At 45.8% G+C, this 23,434-nt stretch overlaps 1 protein-coding gene across 1 annotated transcript in view; it reads right to left on the minus strand.

Moving 5' to 3' along the window:
• PODXL2 (podocalyxin like 2) overlaps window positions 1-23,434 on the minus strand; it is a 36,285-nt gene that overhangs the window by 6,449 nt on the left and 6,402 nt on the right. The window contains exons 2-4 of the mRNA XM_063114658.1: window positions 21,196-21,474; window positions 4,345-5,156; window positions 3,502-3,576 (exon numbers count right to left, since the gene is read on the minus strand). Of these exons, the coding sequence (XP_062970728.1) occupies window positions 3,502-3,576; window positions 4,345-5,156; window positions 21,196-21,474 (1,166 nt within the window). The remainder of the gene's footprint in view (window positions 1-3,501; window positions 3,577-4,344; window positions 5,157-21,195; window positions 21,475-23,434) is intronic.

Here is a 23,434-nt window from a genome sequence, read left to right on the forward strand (position 1 = left end):
CCTCAGAGAGGGCCAGTGCCTCATTGCTCTGCGTCGGCTCTGCTGTTTCTAAGTCTTGATGATCTAGTCCTTTGCATTGAATCTTTCAGGATTTTCACCAGAAAAGGTCAACATTTTCTCCTCCTTGTCCCTGTGCTCTAGTACTTCTCTCTTGTGCTGAGCAAAGGATCGGATCTCTGCATTTCTATAGCAAGGATTTTCTTTTGCTTTCTAGAACCCAAAGATGATACCTCTTGATTTTCTATTTTATCTTCCTGCTCTCTCCAGGATTTTCACTGCAGACTTCTTTCCAGTTTCCTCAGTGTACATTACCTATGATATGTTAGGTAAACAGGAGAAGTGGTGAGTCTGCATTACTCTTTCTAGATCTTGAGGACTGAATCCCTAGAACTGTCTCTGTCTTGTAGAACCTTCCCTGAGAGACTGTCTGCGCTCCCCTCCCTGTATGTTCCTGAAGACATCATTTTTTACGCACACCATTCTCATTACTCTTCAAATATGTCAAGGTCATTAAACACAAAGAAAAGATGAGGAACTATTCCAGATTAAAGGAGACTAAAGAGACATGACAACTAATGCAGTGGATGATCCTGGAGTGGGAGAAAAAAGAGCTATAAACGACATCACTGGGACCAATTGTGAAATCTAAATAAGGTAGGCAGATTAGATAATAGTTTTGTACCAGTGTTCATTTCCTAATTTTTATAATTGCATTGTGGTTATCTAAAAGAATACTCTTGTTCTGAGGAAATACATTTAATGTATCAGGGGTGGGGCAAAAAGAAATGATGCTTTCAGCTTTTTCTCAAATGGTTTGAAAAATGCTAGTGTGTGGTGAATCTGGCTGATGGGCATGTGGAATTTCTTTGTACTGTTCTGTCTTTAACTTTGAAATTATATAAAAATAAAAAGTTACAAAAAAGGATGTAAGAAAATGAAAGATACTTTTACATAAATAAAGACTGAGCTATCCTTGCAGAAAGAGCTAGTGAAAGATGTATTTCAGGAAGAAAGATGTTAAAGCCAGGAGGGAGTGAGGATGTGTGAGGGCTCGTGGGCAAAGACACTAATAAACACGTTGAGAAAGAGAAGCAGCACTGGCTGTAGGTGATGACTCGTGCTCAGCATCACTGTTCATCAGAGAAAGCAGGTGGAAACCACAGTGAAACACCACCTCGCCTCCACAGGATGGCTACTGCCAAAACGAACAAGTAAATAGAATGGCAAGTGTTGACAAGAATGTGAAGAAACCGGAACCGTACTGCTACGCTGATGGGAACGTGAGATGGTGCGGCCACTGCAGAAAGCAGTATACAGGTTCCCCCCCAAAAATTAAAAATAGAATCACCACATGATCCAGCAATCCCACCTCTGGGTATACACCCAAAAGAATGGAAAGCAGGGTCTTGAAGAGATATCTGCACACCCGTGTTCATAGCATCATTCCCAACAGATGGAGGCACCCCAAGTGTCCACTGACAGATGAACAGATAAACAAAATGTGGTCTCTACACACACTGGGATATTATCAGCCTCAAAAAACAAGGAAACTCTGACACATCCTACAACATAGCTGAACCTTAAGTATGTTATGCTAGTGAAATTAAGCCAGACACAAAGGAATATTGTGATTCCACCTCTAAGAGGTGCCCAGAATAGTCAAATTCATAGGAACAGGAAGCAGAGTAGTGTCTGCCAGGGGCTGGGGGAGGGGAGAAGGAAGAGGTAAGAGAAATTGTTTAATGAGCACAGAGTTTCAGCTTTGAAAATGAAAAAGTTCTGGAGATGTGTTTCATAGACAATGTGAATACTGCTTCGTACTACTGAATTTACACTTACAAATGGTGAGATGGCAAATTTTATATGTTTTTTACCACAATAAAAAAATCCTCCATAAAGAAAAGGAGAATAATGACTAATTGATGGATGTCTCATATTAAATGAGAATAACATAGAGACAAAAACAGGGAAAACAGAATAAAAGCATGTTAATATCTATGAGTATATGTGATTTGTGAGAAGAGATATTAACTGTAAACTTCATTGTTTAAGTATGCATATCAAAAACTTAAGGGTCCCAAGTGCCCATGTTGTGGTCCCTAAGTACCATTTCTCAATCAAAGGAATGAGGGCTCCTTGGAGAAAGGCTGGCTCCGTGTCTGGGTGAGAGAAGAGCCTGGAGTGTCTTACTACACCAGGAAGAAAGGAGACCATCAGACACGGGCTGTCAGAAGGACCCACGGCCAACTCAAAGAGGCTTTCCCTGGACAAAGATGAAGTATTTGAGCATCAATAAGAAGAACAACCTCAGTGGATTAAAACTCCTCAACTACATTAAAATCTGTCAGTTTGTGATGAGGCTGGGGTTAATCCAACCTCATTGGTTATTTTGCATTAAACATGTGCACGTATGTCCTCTCACTCTCCCCCAAGCCCACTAAACAAGAGCAAGGAATTTAAGGCCTAAAACCAGTGACAAACACAAAGCAAAACAGAAAAGGAGACAAGAGCAATAAAATCTGGACACTGGAAGCAGATAGATGAGTTAGAATTTCCCCATTTAGCAACCCCCAAGGAGCCAAACCCTAAGCCAAAGCAGGAAAGCCGAAAAGCAATCAGATTTATGCTGATTCATGCTCTCCAAATGCCCTGCTACCTTTGGAAGAGGGCATGAAATCGGTTCTGAAAATGGGAACTGGTTGAAAGTCTGTTTAAGAAGCAGCTGGATCCTTAGGTCCTTTCCCCAGTGCTGCTCAGTGACAAATGTCCCTTCTCCTGTCCCTGACAGGAGACCAGAAGTGTATCCCTTGAAGAGTGTGAGACAGAGGTCTCTGACCTAGAGGACACCAGGCACAAATGCGTGTGGAGGGCGGGGGGGAGGGAGGGTGTCAATCATACTGGGAGTAATGAATATTGACATTTATACTTACAGACACCCAGCCCTCTTCCCCTCCGCTGGCTCCCAGAACACTAATGACCAGCTCTTTGTACTTCAGTAGGACAGAAGTTCCCTTTTCAAAGACACTAATCACACAAGGAGGAAGGACCTAACGATGTTGACATTGAACATTTCCAAATGAAACGGCTCAGCTAGATCACCCCTCTGAGAAGCCACAGTTGACAAACCCCACCACTGAGCTCAAGGCTTCCAACCAGCTGTGTGATACCCTTCCTTAGAGAGCCATGGCAGATACCACCCGACATCTGAGATCAGAACAAGCAAAAGGGGAAAAGCAACCTAAACAGGGAGAAAACAACTTTTTAAAAAAGACTTCAATATCACCAGAGAGAAAAGATATTGCAGACATGAACAAAATCATTTCTTTAAATTAGAAAGTGAGGAAGGCAAGAGCAAAGAGCCCTGAGAGATGTTAAAACATGAGAGTGCTCTTTTTGACATTGCTCAGTGCTGGTTCATCCCCAGTGGAGGGCCATCCCCAGGATCCCTCCTTCTGCCACCACCAGCCTTCCCCTGCGGCCAGCGCCTCGCTCAGCACTCACACAGTCTATGTTCTCTGTCATGTTCAGAATGACATAGTTCTTCCCAGCCAGGTTACTCCAGTCTTTGCAGATCACCTGTGTGATGAGAGAGAAAGGAGGGCGACAGTTACGGAGGCAGAGGAGAGCTCAGGGAGAGAGCATGGGGTGGAAGCCCTCTAGAAGCTGGAAGGTGAAGGCTGGGGTAGGTTAGTTACAGCTCGGTGGCAGCTGACAGCCTCTGCGAGGTGACCTGCCAAGGATCTAGCCATAGTCCACAAAGCCAAATGTTTCCCGGGACCAAGCAGAGAATGTCTTAAGTGAGAGGAGGAGGCCGGGCATGGTACCTGGGATGTGGAAAACTGTGGGAAAGGGGTCAGGCTGCAGAGGCCTTGCCCGTCTGGAGGTTTTCAAGGGCAGGCTTGCTTTTAATGTTCTGGAGCCAAACACACAGTGGGCAGCCTGGAACCCCTGTCCTTTCTCTCTTGCATTCGTGACTATGGACACTGACTTGTGCATGCATGTTGGGGGGGGGGGTGGAGATGGGATGGGAGAGCACAGGTCAGCCACCAACTCTAGCTGCTGTTGCAAGTGGTACAGAAGGCTAAGAGCACAGCAGTAGCATCTGAACAAGTGCAAGCCAGGCTGGGCCACCCAGCTCCTCCAAAGGTCTTTGCACGAAAGTGTGGTGAGAACACCTATTGCTGAGCCACGAGGTCTGCATCCCGATGAGTCCCCTTGGATTCCCCGTGATGCAGAGGTCTCCCTCCCCACCTGGCAGACCTGCCCCTACGCTGCACCGTCGTGGTGCAGCCGGGCTCCACAGACAAAGGTGCAGATCACAGCCCGTGTACACCTTTGCTTTACCTGAGTAGAATCCCAGGGGATTCTGGATTGAGCTTCAGCTGCCTGCCCGTCCAGGAGCTGCTGGCTGAGATCTTCCTGCCCCAAGATAGCAGAGGAAGGTGTCAGTTCCATGTCTTGGGGGGCCAGTGGGAAAGAAGCTGAGGTTCTGGGGTAGAGGTGATCTTCATCTGGGGCCCTGGCCCTGCTTGGAGCTTCAGTTTGAGGGAATGAAGCCAAGGATGGCACCTCGCCTTGCTTGCCGGCCAACCCCGCTGTGCCCACAGGGGCCTCCTCGCTTTTTTCCTGAGGGGCCTCAGCCTCCACCCCAAGCCCAGCAGCTGGCAGCACCATGCCCCCTGCCTCCTGGCTGGTGAGGGCCTGATCCCCTGGGGTCACTGCACTTGAGGTGACTGAGGATGCTGACACGCTGGGCTCCAGGCTGCTCTCCACCTCCACACCCGATGAGGCCTGGTCCCCAGAATCTTCATGCCCATGCTTGGTGGCCCCTGAGGTCTGGCTGCTGCTGGTGGGAGAAAAGTCTCGGGCCTGACTCTTGGCTTCTTCTTGGGATCCGTTCATTGGGAGCAGCTGCAGCTGCTCCTGCTCCTCCTCCTGATCCTCCTGCTGCTCCTCCTCCTCCTCCTCTTCTGTCTCCCTCTCCTCCTCCTGCTCCTCCTCTTCCTCCTGATCTTCCTCCCCTTCAGGAGGCACATGCCAGGGGGGCTCAACCAGATTCATCTTGGGCAAGGGAGAGGGGAGGCTCGGCAGCTCCTGAGCCTGGCTGGTGTCCTCCATGGGCCTCGCTTTCTCTGTTAGATCTGGAAAGCCGTAGTCTAAGGACAGAGACGAAAGCTCATTCACTCGTGTCATCACTCATTGATTTAGTGTCTACTGAGGTAATGACATAGTACAGCCACAGCACGCTCACAGGGACAGTGGGAAATGAAGCCACACTGTGGAGGATCACAGGGACCAGGCTACTTGCTGTTTCCTTTATGAATATGAAATTAATATACATTTATCATCAAAAAAGCAATGAGCACAGGAGTGTAGAAAGTGAAAGTTCTATATATTGCACCCTTCAAAAACAGCCATTCATAGTTTGATGTATATATTCTCCACTGTTTTTATGATATGTTTGTGTTTCCTCATCTGGGTTTCATCAAAAAGACCCCATAGTCACCCACTGGGAAAGGTGCCCTTTGCCCTTCCTAAGGTCATTATAGGGGTCTTCTCAATGACGTCCCTGAATGAGGTTTGAGAACCCTCTTATCACAGGAACAGTTGAGACTCATAGATTATGACCACTGTTCCTAGAATGTGCTTTCTCTGAAATTTAGGCCCAGGTAGGAAATAAAAAAGATGCAAGGAGAGCCAGGGGAAAACCGAGGATGAGCTGAGGTTTCTAGAGCCTTCCAGAACTTACAGGGTCATGTTGTCATAGAAAAGGGGATTTTTATTCTCCTTACTATTCCTGGGAATTGTATTTTGAAGCAGAGAAATTAGGAGACCTCCTGGAGATCGGGCTGTTTTCTGGCCTCTGGGATAACTACATTTGAAAATCACAGACCAGCTTTTTTGGAAATTCATTCAAAATATCAGAAGCTATAATATTTAGGTACCAACTGGCTTTGATATTTATTATTTTGCCATTTTGACTGCTGTTTTGTTTCAAAGTAATAAATATCAAAGCCAGTTTAAAAGTACTCTTTAGGAGTGAGAGCGGTGGGGGCAGGTTAGGGCAGTGAACTGGGTCTGCTCGTTTACCTCCTCCCCTGCAAAATTTCTATAAAATGATAGAAAAAAATATTTAACTGTCAAAATGAGGTTAAAACATTTTTAGACAAATTTCTGGGAACATGGAAAGCAGATGAGATCACAGGAACAGATATCTTCTCAGCCAAAACAAACACAGAAAAAGACAAAGTGAAGGAGGGAGCCTTCCTCACCAGCAGAGTCAAGAGAAGGTACAATTGTAGAATTAATAAGGACACAGGACATATGAAATTCAGGCAACAGGAGGTAATTTTAAGAATTCTAATCAGTATCCTCAGAAAGATTCAAAGATATTGCATCCCTAAAATAAGAAGGGGCTACTAAGAAAATCAAGCAATTTTTTTTCTTTTGGTGGCTGGCCAGTATTGGGACCTGAACCTGTGACCTTGGAGTTATAAGGCAGCACTCAAACCAACTGAGCTAACCAGTCAGGCCTCAAGTGATGTTTTAAAAAGACAAAGATCTTGGAAATTGAAATTCAATTGGTGAAATTTAAAAATTCAATAGATTAGAACCAGGCAAGCAACACAGCTGGCCATCTGGAGTCCTGAGCTGGGGGCTGCTGCGGGCCTCAAGCCCCGCCCCTGCCCACACCCAGGCAAGCAGTGGAGCTGGTCTCCAGGGGTCCTGAGACAGGAGCCAAGGGCCCGCTCCCCATCTACCCTCCTCAACAACATCTTAGAACGTTCTTATTAGCCATGTGTGTTTCTTTAGGGTGTGTGACTTATCTGTTCATGTCCTTCACTAAGTTTCTGCTTAGATTTTTCAATTCATTTTTAAGAGTTCTTCTTGCATTAAGGAGTGTTAAATTTGTTCCTTATCAGTTGACTTTAATTTGTGATGTTTTCCTTCAAAAAAAAAAATTAAATAATAAAATATTCCAGTAGGGGGGAAAAAGATAGGATATAGATGGACAAAGACTGGCAAAATGTTAAAAAAAAAATTTTTTTTTCAATAGATTGAAAATTCAAATTTTCAATGGCTGGAAGAAAAGTCAAGGAAAAGCCTACAGAGCAAAAGCAAAAGGACAAGAGAGAAAAGTTAAAAGATACAGATGACCAATGCAGGAGATCTAATATCTAGCTAATATGATTTCCAATAAAGTTGAGAATAATGAAGAGAAACAAGGAAAAAATTCCCAGTACTGGCAACATGCATCTTCACGCTGAAAGAGTATATCATCAGGGTGAATGAAGACAGACTCACACCTGGCCTCATTCTCATGATATTTTAGAATTCTAAGAGAAGATCCTACAAACTCTCAGAGAAAGAAAAGGTTATCTATAAAGGAACAAGAAACATTATCAAATTATTATCAAGCTTCTACTTATAACATAGACTGCAGGAAGAAATTGAAAAATGCATTCAAAATTCTGAGGGAAGTTTATTTTGAACCTGGAATTTTATACCCAAGTAAACTATTATTATTCAAGTGTGACTGCAAAATAAAGACATTTTCATACATGCAAGGACTTAAAAGTTTTACTATCTGCAAAGTCTTAGAGAAGTATTTAAGGAAGTTTCCCAAGAAATCTAAAAAAGAAGACATGAGAAATCAAGAAACATGAAAGAAATGTCATAAAAATAAATCTCAGGATGGAGGCTGTGCTGTATGCCTAGAAAGCAATTGGTTCAAATTAGAACAGAGATCCAGAGAGCTCTGAGAAGAATTGTTGCAAAAAGAAAATTGATTCTGTAAGGAAAATATAGGAAAAGTCAGGGCCCCTCAGATGTTCAGAATCTTGCCAAGCATTTGATGTAAATATGCACATAAGCCCAGGTGTTCCTTGGTTCTAATATAATTGTGCATGTGCACCAGGTATCCTGGGTAATGGACTTAAGTATAAAGGATGAGTGGCTCTGATCCACGGGGTCCCCCCGCCCCCGGGATGCCCCCAGGGGGGTCACAGGGAGGCCGCTACTGCTGCTGGAGGCTGTTGCTGCAAGCTATTGCTACAAGCTATTGCTGCCTGGACCTCCAGGACCCGCCGGGAGGCCACTGCCACTGCTGCTGGAGGCTGCTGCTGCTGAGGACTAAGCTTGTGTCATCTGCCAGCAGCTCCCAGGATCTTTCCCAGTTACCTACCATGAACCTGCATGTGAGGGGTCTGGTGACTCAGCCTGGCATGTGAGGGGTCTGGTGACCCAGCCTGGCATGTGAGGGGTCTATGACCCAGCCTGGCACGTGAGGGGTCTGTGATCCAGTCTGTACAATGGGTTTGAAGGGTCTGAGCCCTAGCCCTGATGATACAAATGGAAACTTAGTATAACTAAAATAATGAAATGTTTTGGCTTTAGTTATGAATGGCTTTAACAATTGTAGCTATTAGTGTAACCTGACAACTGGCATAGTCATGTAGCTTTACAGATTCCTTATAACAAAAAGTATAATTTAGAAGCTGAATGATCTTAGTAATAATTGAAAGCCCATTATAATATTTAAATGAATAATTAGAGATTGTTCCCACCCCACCTTTGGTGATTACACTTTTTGAGCAGCAGAGTCTTGGTAACTGAAGATCCTTCCTCTGCCACCCCTGCATACACACTGTAGGGGAACTTGCCTGCTCCACACACACAGCAGCCAGTCCTGACATGCAGGGAACAGTGACCACATGACTGCCGAGGAGACCCACGCCTGCCTCTCCTGCTGACCAGCCCAGTGTCACCCTTATGAATATAAAGGAATGAGCAAGATTCACAGACATGTGAGAAGAGCCAGCCCTGTGAGGAGGCACGAGGGTGAGAAAGCAAAGCAGCTGAGCTCTGAGCAAAGAGTTACCTAGTAAACAAAAGAGAACTTAGAAACATTTCTTATTAGTATCTGCAAAAGATTCAAGAGGAAATTACACCCCCAAAATAAGTGTATAAAAGAATAAAAATATTTTACTTCCATATAAGTAAGGACTTTATAATGGCCAGACCTATTTAAAATTAACTGCAGTGCATAAAAACGTAATTGGAGTGGGCTGGAGGACCACTTGGCAGGGAGACTAACAGAGTGAGAGTCAGATGGGTGCTTGGGAAATACAACATATAAGATCCCTTACAATCATGAGACTCTGCTAGGTTTAATTAAAAGATTAATCTGACAGTAAGTAGTGTGCAAGAATTAGATGAAGGAGTGGATGAATGAAAGCAGAGAAAAGAGCTGGGGATCTTATTGCATCAGTGCAGGAGAGATGCATGAAGTTGAAGAGAAAGATCAGACTCAAGAGATGACCCTGAGGGAAGAATGATCAGTGTGTGAGCTGGTGCGCTAACGAAGAAGTGAGCTCGCTGGCTGACTGTGGGAGTGGCTCTGCCATTAACAGAGATGGTGACGTCTAGAGGAAGAGTGCACTGGAAACCTTCAAGAAGCCCTTGAAATAGCCAAGAGTTTCAATAAAGCCTGGGATGTGGTAGAAAAATGATGGTGATGTACTCATCAGCAGAATCTCATTGGGGTGGAGGAGTTCCCAGGAGGGCAAGCTGACTGAAACACTCCCTGTGCTCAGTCTGGTGCTGATGGTCCAAATGTAGGAGTCTCTACACCTCTAGAGAACACCTGGCTACCCAGTGGAGCTCCCCAAACTGTTTACATCCTCCTTTAAGAAGGCCAGTAACATGGTTCATGCTGTTGGCATGTCACCTGGGAGTCAGAAGACTCAGCCACGAACTTACCTGTATAAGGAAGTCCCTTCCTTTCTCTGGGCTTCAGTTTTTCGTATGTCAAATGAGGATGCTGGTATATATGATTTCTAAGGTTCTTTCTAGGTTGCAACCTTTGGAGATAGTTCTGATAGATGTGTCATACACCAATGGCATTAAAAATACCAAAACTCTACTGTCCCAAATAAGAGTACAATAGGATTCACTAGATTATAAACTCTTGATGCCAAGCAAGGTGATTTTCTTCCTCTCTGTGTTCCCAGCACCTAACAAAGTAGCTGGCCCAGAGCAGAAAGGAGAGCAATGTGTGTTTGTAGAAGTCTTGACTCCATCTTCTGCCTCCTAAACCCACGGCCTGTCCCTTTAGGGGGGGAAAAAAAAGAGAGAAATTATTATGTAAAATACCACTATTCTGGAAGTCTGCTCCACAGAATGAGGAGCAAGATAAGCCCTTGAGTGATAAGTCAAAGAAAATCCAGGAAAAAAGGCAGATCAGGAAAGGATTGATCGTCTACTGACAAGTCTAAATATTATCTGAATGTTCTAATATACCAGAAACAAGAATTTAACGGGAGCCCCAATGAGGGCACAGACTGCGAACCCAAAGTGTGAAGGAAGTCCGCCATGAGCAGCTGTAGGACAGATACTGCTAGAATAAAAACAGGGGGCCCAGGACAGTGGTAGTGAGACTGGATTCAAGTGAGAATTCAGAATAGTGATTAAAGAGCCAGGCTTCTCCAAGAGAAGAACCACGTGTGATCAGCTGAGAAAGACACAACGTCACTTCTGTGACATTCCTGCCAAAAATGCATAACCTGAGTCTAACCATGGGGAAATATCAGATGAACCTGAATTGACGGGGAATTCTTCAAAATAACTGGGCTGGCTATATTCTTTGAAACTCTCAAGGTCATGGAAGACAAAGACTATGGGATTTTCCAGAATAAAAAAGACATGATGACTAAATGCAGACTGGATAATGGACTAGAAAAAACAACTTTTTTTCTTTTGCTGTAAAGCACACTGCTAGGAAAACCAGCAAAGTTGAGTGAAGTTTGTAATTATAGAATAGTACTGTATCAGCATGAATTTCCTGACTTTGATCATCGTACTGTGGTTTTAAGAGAATGTCTTTGTTCTTAAGAAATGCACACTGAAGTATTTAGGGTAAAGGTGCACCATGTCTGCACTGTACATCAGACAGTTTGGAGAGAAGTCTGCACCTGTCTGTATCTGCACTCACACAGAATAATAAGCGCAGCTGAGTGTCAGTGATGCAGACCGAGTGAAGGTAGATACGAGTTATTCTTCAGCTTTTCTGTAAATTTGAGAATTCTAAAACAATAAGGAGTTACAGAGCACGTGCACTCGAGGGAATCAGCTTTCCTCTTGGCTGGTAAACGGGCTTGAGCCCCTAGCAGAGACCAGAAACGAGCCGCAGGAGCAGGCAGGCCACCCTGGCCACGGGCTCAAGCCTGCCAGGGGACTTGACAAGGGCGCCGTAAGACAGTAGACGGGGAGGACGGTGCTTGTGCACTTAGGCTCCCAGGGTCCTGGTGCCTTGAGAGGGACAGGAAGGCCCAGCAGGTATGCTGTAGGTGCGAAGGGGGAAACTGTCCATGGAGAAGGAGAAATGAAGAACTGAGATCAAGCAGGAAGAGAGATGGAGATGGAGGAGACTGGAGAGAAGGCAGAGACGGGGGGGGGGTGTGTACCCACAGGTCTCCCACCCTCCAGCCCCCCGGCTCAGCCAGCTTCTGCACATTGTGGAGACACTGCTACAGCACTGCAGGGGGGGCCGCTGTGGCTCCAGAGAGGGCGCATCCCACCCAGGCAGGGCCCAGGTCTGCCCTTCCTGTTTCATGTCCTACAGGCACCCGGAGTCAGGCCGGCAGGAACCCTCAGAGCAGCTCCTTTAGTTTATAGTCAAACCCCAAAAGCTTGTCTGAGACCAAGACGTACCCACAGAGCACCCACAGATGCCCACACCTGGACATAGGTGCGAACAAACAGCTGCCCAGGAGACGCATTAGAGGCAGCGTGAAAGCCAGTTAGAGGGTTGGCTCCAGGGCAGCTTGTCGTTGTCCCCAGGAAGGGAGCAGCAGGACTGGGGCACTGAAGAGACACGGAAGGTCCTCCACAGCTCAGGCCCTCCAGGCAGAGGCTCAAGCTGAGACTCAAGGTGTGGAGGGCCAAGGAATGTCTGAATGGCATAGGGGCTCAGACGACACCCAGAGCAGTCCCCTCAGTGCACAAGAGCTCCCTAGGGGCCGCTGGGGTCTGAGGCCAGTGCCTAGGCCCCTGGGCTCCTTAGCTTTGCTCCCTGAACCTCTAGGGCAGCACTGTGAAGTTCCAGTGCCCCCTGGTGGCTTTAGCTGGAAACCACATCTCCTCTAGAGTCCTGAGTCCCACAGACTAAGGGATCTTATAGCTGCAGAGAGGCCCTGGGAGATCAAAGGGCCCATCTCCCTCCCTCTACAGATGAAGAAGCTCAGGAAGAGGAGGGTACTTGCTCTAAGCTGTGACGCTAGACTTATGATAGTTGTAAAGTTGTAAAACTCTTAGGCTCATGTGTGGTTAAAGCCAGTGTCTTCTGACACTTGTCATTTAGTCAGCACCCACACTTGGCCTGGGTCCCCAGAGAGGAGCGAGCTGGCAAGCAGCTGAGCAGTCTCCACATGTCTCCCCAGTCCACCCACATCACTGTGGCCACAGCCAATCTCTTTAAAGCTGGGCTTGAATCACAAGGGTAGTTTAAGAACCTGGAGCCAAGCTTCAGAGTTCTACAGACGGGGGCTGGAGTTCTGGGTCCTCCCTGCCTTGGGAAAGGGACCAGCCTCTATACACCACACACCCGGCTTCTGTGATGCGAGGCTAACTTCTTGCAGTTGTTACAAAGATGAAATGACAAGATGCATGCAAATCCCCTGGCCCACAGAAGGCGCTCTTGCCTCCCAGGGGGTCTCTTAAAGCTGCACTGCGTGTCTGTTGCTCCTTTGAGCCTTCCACACACCCAGCTTACAGGAGGTGTGTCTGTGGTTAGGTGTCATTGCAATGCGATTCCCTGGAACCCAGGGTCCTAGCACTAGAAGGGACCACAGGAGGTTATCTGCCTGAGGCCTCGGCCCTCTGGCAGGTAACTGGTAAGTCTAGAAAAGATGAGCTGGCAATTATCTTCAAGAATATGTCTTGAACTCCTTAGAGAAGCATTACTGTGTTGTTGGCTTATTTTTTTCCTCTCCCAATTTTCTTCAACCCAACTGTGATGGTCCCTTTACAACTTAAGTCCTTTCCTTTTTATCTAGTAAGTGAGGAACACCTGCTAAGCATCCCCCTCAGAGGAGAAAAAATCTGCATATTCTCTCAGCTGCCCGATTCAGCCTACTTTTCCTGGGCTAGAGGACTGTGCACACTCCTCCTCTCCACCTTCCCATCGTTACTCTTCCTTGTGAAGGCTCTGGATCGCCACAGTGTCAGGAGTGGTTACAAAATGAAGAGAGTAGATGCACAATACGTATTTGCTGAACAAATTGTTGAAAACTAAACAAGATCCACTAGTTGAAGCCAACATTGAGGCAAAATGTAAGGCAGGATTTCTCGATTTGGGCGGCATCAGGCTGCACTCTGCACACCGAGGGGCGCCGAGGCTCGGGGGCGGCAAGAGCCCACGCGGATGACGCCCCAGGGTCTCTGGACAACCTGGGTCCTCCAGGCATTTTTCTTTCTTTCAATCTCACTATGGTGCTGGCTTTTGTTCCCTAAATATATCAAGTTGAATTTTTTTCCTCCTGTATTTCATCACAGTTTTGTAGAGGTCTCTTCCCCCAATTTAACAAGGTCACACTGGGCTTTGTCTTCCAGAGTGGCCATAATCTCAGGGATGACCTTTGGCATCAGCTGAAATATTAATGATTCCTCTGTCAAGACACGGAATTCAAACAGGCATCGGGGCCGGATCCCTTGAAAGATCACTTTAAATGTCCTTTTAGGTTAATATCAAATCACTGAAAATTGTCCCCTGAGTGCAGCTTTCAAGCCAGTTATTCAACTGAGTGTGAACACAAAGACACTCAAAATTAAAAATAGGTTTGTATAAAACAGGTGCAAGGAAAGAAGTTTTCAGTATAATCAAAAACTACTTTTTAATGATTAACCTCAGTGGTTATCAAAGAAATATAAACTAAACAACAAAATGACAGAATTTTTGGACTTTCAACTTGACAAATGCTATGGGTTGAATGTGTCCCCCGGAGTTTCATGTACTAGAGACTTAATCCCCACTGTGACAGTGTTAAGAGGGTGGGAAATCCTATGACGATAATTGAGAGGTGGGGCCTTGAAGAGGTGATTAGACTGTGAGGGCTGTGTCCCCTGTGGCTTTATAAGGAGAGCACGTGAGAAGCTCAGTTCTCTTTTGCTTAAGCCACTTGCCATGTGACACCCTGCATTGCTGTAAAGTCACCACCCATCAACAAGGCCCTCTCCAGATCTGTTCCCTGGATTGTGGGCTTCCCAGCCTCTGAAGTTGTAAGGAATACATTTTATTTCTTTATAAGTTATCCAGTTTCAGGCAGTTTGTTATAAGCAACAGCAATGGACTAATTCAAGTATATGTGTATATTTAAAGATAATTACCATCCAGTATTGGATGGATGCAGGAAACAGGCACTCAACCCACTGCTGATGGGAATGGAAATAAGGCCACATTTCTGGAGGGCTACGGGGCAATATTAACAAAAAACTTTAAAAACAAATGTTCTGAACCTACAATTTCACTTCTAGAAAGGTACCCTAGGGAAACAATTAAGGATGTTCACAATGATTTGGTTTTAAGGATTGCCATCACAGCATCATTCATATCACAACAGACTGGAGCACCCCCACCTCCACCCCGCAGGGGGCGGCCACAGAAGTGACAGTCCATCCTTATGCTGGTGTTCTGCCTCGGCCTTAAAACTGAGTGTGCAGAGCTTTAGGTGTGCCTGCTGGCTTGGAAAGATGTTACGTGAAACAGCAAGATGTGTACACTACAGTGTCCACTGTCGTCCACTTCTTGTAAAAGTATGTTTTATGTGTTTCCCATAAGGGAAAAAAGCCTAGAAAGAACCATACCAAAAATTTAACATTTGTTGATTCTGGGCGATCAGATTATGGATGATTTTTATTTTCTTCTTCTAACTTATTTGCATTTAAAATTCTTTATATGCTGCTATTTATTCCTAGCATAAAACAAAAATCACAGGACATTTTGGGTTTTTTTGGTGGCTAGGTGAAAGTGGTCTCTTCAGTGCCTCCGTCAGCTGGCTCTGCGGGTATCAGTCCATCCCTCTTAGTGAACACTCCCAGACCCATAAGGCAAAATCATCCTATAGCAGATACAGTCACAACAAGGATTCGCTGTATAGAAACCATTTCCAGGTCCCAGCAGACAGCTGCTTTGATGACCTGGTTTCTCCAGAATTCATTACAGGCAATGATAATTAAAGCAACCTAATGAATGATTTTATTTAGAGAAGCAGCAGCAGACCTTGAAGTAGGAATCTCAGATTTGAGATTGAGTTCTGCCACTTATTAACTGTGTAATTTAATGCTGCTTTTAAATCTCTCTAAGCTAGTTTCCTTAGCTGTAAAACGGTGATAATAATCATGCCTGCTTTTACAGATTTTATCAGGTTGCTCTCAGGTTAAAAAGAATGTATGAAGTATAAGCACATTATGTTCACTCCTTACTCAAGTGTGATGCTGTTTATGCCCGCCTATCACACATCCCTCTTGCTGTTAATGGCACCTCGACTCCCCTGTGAGGGACACTCCTCCCCTCTTCTTGGTCCAGGAGTGTGGGGCCCCTACCCCCTTGTTTTGGGGTGGCTCAGCACAGTCCTGGGCAGTCAGAAAATTCCATCCCTATGGCCTTAGGATTGGTCCAGAGATGGGTTCAGACCCAACCAGACTCTACCCTGAAGACTTTCCCTCAAAGCACCAGGATCGCAGAGCTCTTTCTGCTGGTTGCTAAGTGAAAGGGTTATAAAGCTGGAGGTACTGGGGGCCCCCTAAGCCATCACCAGGAACAGCCTAAGAATGAAGGCAACAAGCACAAGCAGAGAACGGAGCATGGCAGGCTCTGACGCGCGCAGGGGGTGCATTTGATGCGGCCCGCCACGGGGGAAATCGATCACTGGACTCTTCCGTTCTTGAGCCAATAAAGTCCCCCTTTTTTCACACAGGACTGTGAGCCTGTTTGAGTTGGGTTTCTAGGACTTGCCAACCCCAAAGAGTTATCCCTGTCCTTGCGGGACACTTCGATCTTCTTGTTCACTAGGAAAATTAAAACTGCAGAGACCGGGCCAGCCTGTGGCTCACTCAGGAGAGTGTGGTGCTGATAACACCAAGGCCATAGATTCGGATCCCTATATAGGGATGGCCGGTTTGCTCACTTGGGAGAGCGTGGTGCTGACAACACCAAGTCAAGAGTTAAGATCCCCTTACCGGTCATCTTTATTAAAAAAAACAAAAAACTGCGGAGACCATTTTTCTAAGGAGCTTGGAAAATGAAAGGGGGGGAGGGTGACAGTAGGGACAGTCTTGGGATGAACAGGTGACCTGAGAAGCTATTCTTAGTTATTAACAAATTTGCATGAATTAATTGATCAGGCTTTAATTGTGCCTGATGCTAGCGGGTGGGGTGGCAATCCGCATTCCATTTCTTTCTCCATACTTTGTCGAGACTGCTCTTTACACTTAAAATGTCACAGAATCATAGTATCTTAAAGCTGGAAGACTTCAACCTATAATTCCCATAATCTCATCTTACAGTTGAAGAGTGAAGCCAGGACTAGAAAAGTCACCCCCGCATGGTCACACCACTTGTCATCAGCCAAGCAGAAACCCCACCCGCTGTTTTTCCCACTGGACCCCAGGGGTCATCATACGGAAGGAGCAGGAGGCCTTAACTCTATTTCTTTTAGGCCCAAAAAACTAGAGATGAGGCATATGACAAAGTCCTGGCGACAGTAAAATAGACTGGTTTCCTCTCTCATACACGGCTCCATGGCAAGAAGCCCAGCCCAGAGACATCGCCACTCAGGAGCTGCTGGTTCCAGACTTGGCTCTGCTGCACACAAGCTGTATGACCCTGGACAGAGCCTCTTAACATCCCCGGCCTGTCTCACCACATGTCAGGCAAAGATAACAGCTGCTGCCTCGCTGACCTCACAGAGTGATTGTGAAGTCCAAGTGAGCTAATCCAAAAGAAAAGTCCATGAAAAATTGGTGCTAAGTACCAGACAAAACAAGATATGGGTGCTAGTCTCTGGCAAGATCACTGAGCTGAGAGGCCATGTAACAGAAAGAGCAAAGGCTTTAGAGTCTAACAGCTCGGGTTTGAATCAGGTTCCTACACTTACAGCTGTCCTGTCATCCAAACTTTCCACATCTCGTTGGTCAACTGGGAATAAGAATACAGACTTACATTTTTTCAGTGAAGATTAAATGGGCACCTGGAACGCCTGACATAGTGCCTGGCACACACTAGGAGTTAGGATATGGATGGATGGCATAATTAGTAAAAGGGCACTTAATCTGAGGTTGAGCTGGTCTGCAGCATGGAGTTCAGCAGTTGCTGTTACTGCTGCATGGAGCTATCATCGTCCCAGTGGTCGTGTTAGGATGGCATTTGGCATGATCACTCTTGACTCTGCACAGACTCCTCACCCAGGCAGGCCCTCTGCAGGCTCCTTTGGTCCCCTCTGACCTGAGGAGCAACCCCCAACAAGGGCGACCCCCTCCTTCCCTCCAGAGGACCCCTAGAAGGTATCCTGTGGCCCTCAGGGCATGGAAGCAGGAGAGGAGGAACAGCGGGGAGCATGCGCCATGCTGTCTCTGGGCTGCCTCCCCACGCACCAGCCCACTCGCAGGCAAAGTGCCCTGACAGGAGCACTCAGGGACCGATTGCTGCTGTACTGTCATGAGACCTGAGAAGCCGGTGGGAGAAGAGACACGAAGGGAAGGTGAGAGAAGGGGAAACAAAGTACAGCTCATCAAAGCTTAAGGGCTCTCCACTTTAAGTCTTTCTAACTATGTCTCAAAACCTAGTTTCAGTAACAAAAAGGACTGATAAACTCAACTGCGTAAAGGTCAGTTGGTTAGAGCACGGTGTTATAACACCAAGGTCAGGAGTCGGATCCCTGTACTGGCCAGCTGCAGAAAGAAACATACAAACAATAAATGCATTTATCCATGGTGGTCCTCAGCAAGGTCCCAGCCTTGACCTAAGCTCTCTGAATGACTGTTTATCCTACACTAGACTCGCAAGAGGAAAAGGCCAGAAGAAGACCCAAGACATAGAATTGTCTAGTATGAGGTAAATGTGGCATTTCTTTTAAATGATGAGAGGATAGATTTATCAATGAATGCTGCTGGGACAACAGGTTACCTATATAGGGAAAATGAAATTAGATCCATATCTTACACCACACAGCAAAATAAATTACGGCTAGATTAAAGTTACATGTAAAAAAATAAGCTAAAAAAGAGTAGAAGGAATAAAGGTGCATATATCTCAGGGAGGGAAAGAATTTTCTAAATATAAAGCAAAGAAAAACATAAAAACATTTCAAAAGAAAGATAGTTTTAAGCTTAAAAAATATTTAATGCATATATGTCAAAAATTACTGTTATAAAAATAAAAGCAGTTGACAAATTTTTTCAAGTGTTTTCTATAGATGTCAGAAAAAAGTTAATATCCTTTTTACATGAAGATTTGTACAGTGGTAAGAAAAAAATTAAAGCCTAATAGAAAATTGGAAAGTAATAATAATAATAGCTAACGCTCACAAAGCACTCACCATGTGCCAAGAACTATGCTAAGCACCTGAAACGTGTCACTGCATTCAAGCCACACAGTGAGGAAGGAATAATTCCCATTTCCTAGATGAGAAAACTGAGGCTTAGGTTGAGTTACTTGCCAAAAATCATGTTGCTGTTAAATGACAGCAATGGAGCTTTGAGTCCAAAGCCTGTTGTCTTAATTACGCTATGCTTCAAATCAAAAAGAACAAGTGGTCACTTTTTAGATATAAAATAAATATTAAAATTTTTATATAAAAAATGACCATGTATAGTTCTTCTTTTTGATTTGAAGCATATTCATTATATATGTTCATTATACATTGATGGAGTTTGGATGTTTTGTCCTCCCAGAACTCATGTGGAAATTTGATCTCCAATATGGCAGTGTTGGAAACTGATTGAGTCATGGGGGCGGATCCCTCATGAATGGATTAATGCTCTCCCTAGGTGGGGGGATAAATGAGAGAGACCCTGCTCTATTAGTTCCTGCGAAAGCTGGTTATTTAAAAGACCCTGGCACCTCCCCTCTCTCTCTCTTGCTTCCTCTCACCATGTGATCTGCTTGTACCCACCGGCTCCCTGCCGCTTTCCGCCATGAGCAGAAGCAGCCTGAGGCCCATGCCAGATGCAGCTGTTCCAGAATCATAAGCCAAATAAACCTCTGTTCTTTATAAATTACCCAGTCTCAGGTATTCTGTTATAGCAACACAAAATGGACTAATACATACATATTCTGAATATTCAGAAATACACTTATTCTATAGCATATATATTCTCTATATCTGATACATATATGTTAAAACTTACTAGTAATCAAATGCCTTTATAATTTCTCCTATCAAGTTGACAAAGGTTTCTAAATGACAACATTCAGTGTTGGGAAGGGTTCAAAAACCAGCCTTCACCCTGCCTCTGGGAGGTATGCACACTCACTCTCTGGAAATATTTCCCCAGAGCCTGTGGGAAGGTTCCCACCCCGTGTGGCAGACATGCCCCATCTGCACTCGAGACCTCCCTGCTACCCTCTCCACCCTACTCTCTGCCCCCAGGTGAGCCACATCAATAAGCCCTGGTCCCTGGGGCTCCTCAGCAGGAGGTGGGGGAGGGGAGCCCTGCAGGAGACAGAGGAGGCTCTAGTCCTCCTCCTGTCCTCCTTCCTGCCTGCACCACTGCTCTACACCACACTCTCCCTGCAGGCTCCTGTCACCCTGCCCTCCCTTGCTCCTCTGGGCCGAGGAGTGGACAGTGCTCAGCAGCTACTAGCCCTCTGTATCTCATCTGTACCCTTGGAAAGCTGTTGCTTTATAAATAAACCCTCCTTGGATATCTTCATTTGATTGTCTCTTCTGTTTCTGAGTGGGATGCTGACTGATACATCTTTTGACTTAGCAATCTTGTTCTAGAAATTTACCCTAAGAAAATAACCAGGGAAGTGCCAAAATGTATAAGGATATTGTACATTTAATATTTACATATAAGCTACATTAAAACTAGAAACAACCTAAGTGTTCAACAACAGGGAGCTGGTTTAATACATCGGATGACCCACGTGACAAAATATTATATAGTCGTTAAGAGTCAAATCATAAAAGGATATTTAATGATGTGGAAATACATTCATAAAATATTTTGAGTGAAAACAAAAATGTCCCCTACAATCTCAGTTTTGCTTATGAAAGTAATTAGAAGGATGTACCCCAAACTATTAGTAGAAATTATCGTTCATTTGTCACATTATGGGTAGTTTTTACTTTCTTCTTTGTATTGCTTTTGAATTTTTTAGGTTTTCTACAATGTTCACATGTTCCTTTTGTAATAAGAGAAAATAAATCCAGTAAGTATTATATATTTAAAAAGAAAAATTACGGCTAAGTTCTGTAATCCCCTGCCCCAATTCCTCAGCTCAACATTTGGATGTGGGCCCCTGCTAGCCGCGAGCATTTACACAGCTGCTGTGGCTAGAAGTACTGTGAACACACTCTGTCACATCTGTCACTGGCTCCACGCTGTGTGCATTCCAGCTCTGAGCCCCAGACTCAGGCTTGCCTGGGACCCAAATGTTCGTCAGCCATGCTGTGCATACCAGACACCAGTGCTGGTGCATGACAAAGGGAAGGGCAATTAGAACACCTTGACTGGGGGGTCAGACAGACCCCAGGAGAATGCAGATCAGCCACCCTCATGGGACCTTCAACAGACAGTGTAGAGCAGTTGGAAAACCTAGGTTTGAATCGTGACTGAACATCTGAGCAGTCATATGACCTCGGGCAAGCTTTTAACCTCCCTAAACCTCGGTTTTCTCATGTCTAAAATGGGGATAATATTACTTATCGCTCACTTATAAGCATTATACTAAACGATCACAGAATAAGGGATCACTAAATAGTGATTAATGTTAAGGAGAAAAGGGGCTTCTGGCCCAGGAAGACCCTCAGAGACCTAGACTTGGCTTTGAGGTACAGTGGACAGCAGCATGTGAAAACTGGTGGGGACAGAGAAGAAGTGATCCTGGGCCTGGCAGTGGCCACTTGGCATTGTGCGTAGACTGCCTCACGCGCAGCTGGCAGTGCACATGTGCTGTTTGCGTAGGGATACTACCTGCAGTAGGCCCCAGGTCCAGACTTGAGTCATTCAACTCCTCCTCCTCTTCCCAGAAGTACTGTGGCGGCTGCAGGATCCGGGAGTCCTCACCCTCTTCACTGGGGAAGCCCGAGCCGGGGGCTCCCAGGCCAGCTCCCAGGCCCATGGCCTCACTGGGCTCCTCAGAGTCCAGCGGCTCCAGGCCAGTGGGTGGCAGGAGTTCCAGCAGGGAGGTGGAGGTCAGGCCCTCTGGTCCAGGCTCATCAGACCCAGCTGCACACGTGCCCAGGGTTGTTCCTTCACACACACAAAAGCCAGACAGTTAGGAGAGGCAGGAGAGGATGCAGACTGGCTCCTGGTTAGGGACTGTCTCCAACAACAAAGTCCCCAGGGGTGGGGCCTCAGTGACACTCTTGCACACCCAGAGGCTGCGAGGGATTCTGAGATGCTTTTCTCCTTTTAAAAAGGCCAAAGTGCTTAGCCTTCCCTGTGGCAGGAGAAAAGGGGAAACAGAGGGAGCGGGCAGGAGAGGGTGAGGAAAGGAACCCAGTGACCCGCCTCCCTGCACACGTGCGCTCTAAGAAAGCACCTACCAGACACCCATTCTCTGCCGGCAAAGATGGGGCCCCTACTTTTAAGGACCTGGCTTCACGTGTGGACATCATTCCCCAGGCTTCCACCCCAGGTTGAATTTTTCCCAAACTGCATTAAGAATACACAATACAGTATCCTCAGCACAGTCTTTACAAATAACGTGAGGTCACAGGCCACACTCATCTAGTGTTGGTGTGCTGACACACTTGTTTAGAACCTTTGATCTGCTCTCCTGATTTATCAAAACAAGCAAATGAACAAAAAAACAATGTAAAGAGACCTCCTTCCCTCTTTCCCTCTCATTCACTAAGAACTGGAATATAGCCCTATATGCCAGTTTCATGACTTAATCACACGAGTATTACTAACTTGCTATATGTCTTCTAAAAATTTGTTTAAGACCTTTGGGTCTCAGTGTCCTCACCTGAAAGACAAGGAAGCTGGATGAAATGACCTCCACATTCTTTTCCAAGACTAACATTCAATGATGCAGGGAAGAGGGAATTTAGAGTCTAACTCCTGCTCTGTGCAGCATATGCCCCGTGACCTGGCTTGACTGCAGTGCGTGGAAATGTTCAGTGATGTTTATAATAAAATAAGAGCAAACATTACTGGTGTCATGTGCTAAACACTTTGCAAGCTGTGTCTGAACTTTAGTCTCCACAGTCCTTCTGAAGTGGCAGGCCCTAAGTGCTATGTACCAAGGTGGCAAGTGGTGCCTGAAGAAAACGAGAGCATTTCAGACTGTTCTATCAGAGACCAAATGAACATGTGGGTGTGAGAGAATCTTTGCACACTCTGCACGTCAGATAACACAGGACCAGGAACCTAGTCACAACAGAAGCATTGTGGGGCAGCGTGGATGGGGAGTAAAGAGGGTCCAGGAGAGGATAAACAGGCCTGGAAGTCAGAGGCGGAAGGATGCTCTAGTAGAGAGAACATGGCACAGGAAGGCAGGTTGATGCTCCGGCTTCTCTAGCTGAGCTGCTCTGCATAGTTACTTCATCACCACTGGCTGTGGCTCCTCCTCATCTGTGTAAGGACAATAATTCCTGCAGTGCCCCCAGAGGGAGGAGCATCAGATGAGGTCACTCCAGACAGTGTGTGTAAACTGCTCTGCAAAGAGCTTTGCAAACCAGGCGCTCTACAAATATAAAGTTATCATCCTATGTAAAGGACAGACCCCTGGGACGTCCATGGACTGGAAAAGAGAATATTTAAAGGAGACAATAGTCAGTATCTTCAAATACATTAAAATAACAGATTGATGTGACTGACAAAGATCAGAGCTATTCTATGTAGCTTCAAAGCAAACACCAGGGCTAATGGGTAGAAACGGGGAAGGGAGGCATCACAACCTCAGGTCTAACCAGATCTGTGGTCACCTCCAGCTCTAAGGTGCTGTCCAACTCCATCTCTCAATAAGAAAATTCACAGGCCCAGCTCTGAGCTTTAGAAAGTTAGGTCCTCACTAAAGGGAGGGCACACTGTGAGCCTGGGCAGGTGGGACCCAACGACACTCTTATTCCACAACTGCTGTGCTGCCAACGCCCTGGTTCAGAAGGACTGCTCGCAGGAGAAAGCTGTTGCTAGGTGCACACCAGGACGTCATGACATGTCTGCCAGAATGCCTCCTGCTCGCCTGGACGCCACATCCCAGCTC

This window comes from Cynocephalus volans, chromosome 11 (assembly GCF_027409185.1).
Source record: "Cynocephalus volans isolate mCynVol1 chromosome 11, mCynVol1.pri, whole genome shotgun sequence".
NCBI classification, from domain to species: domain Eukaryota; kingdom Metazoa; phylum Chordata; class Mammalia; order Dermoptera; family Cynocephalidae; genus Cynocephalus; species Cynocephalus volans.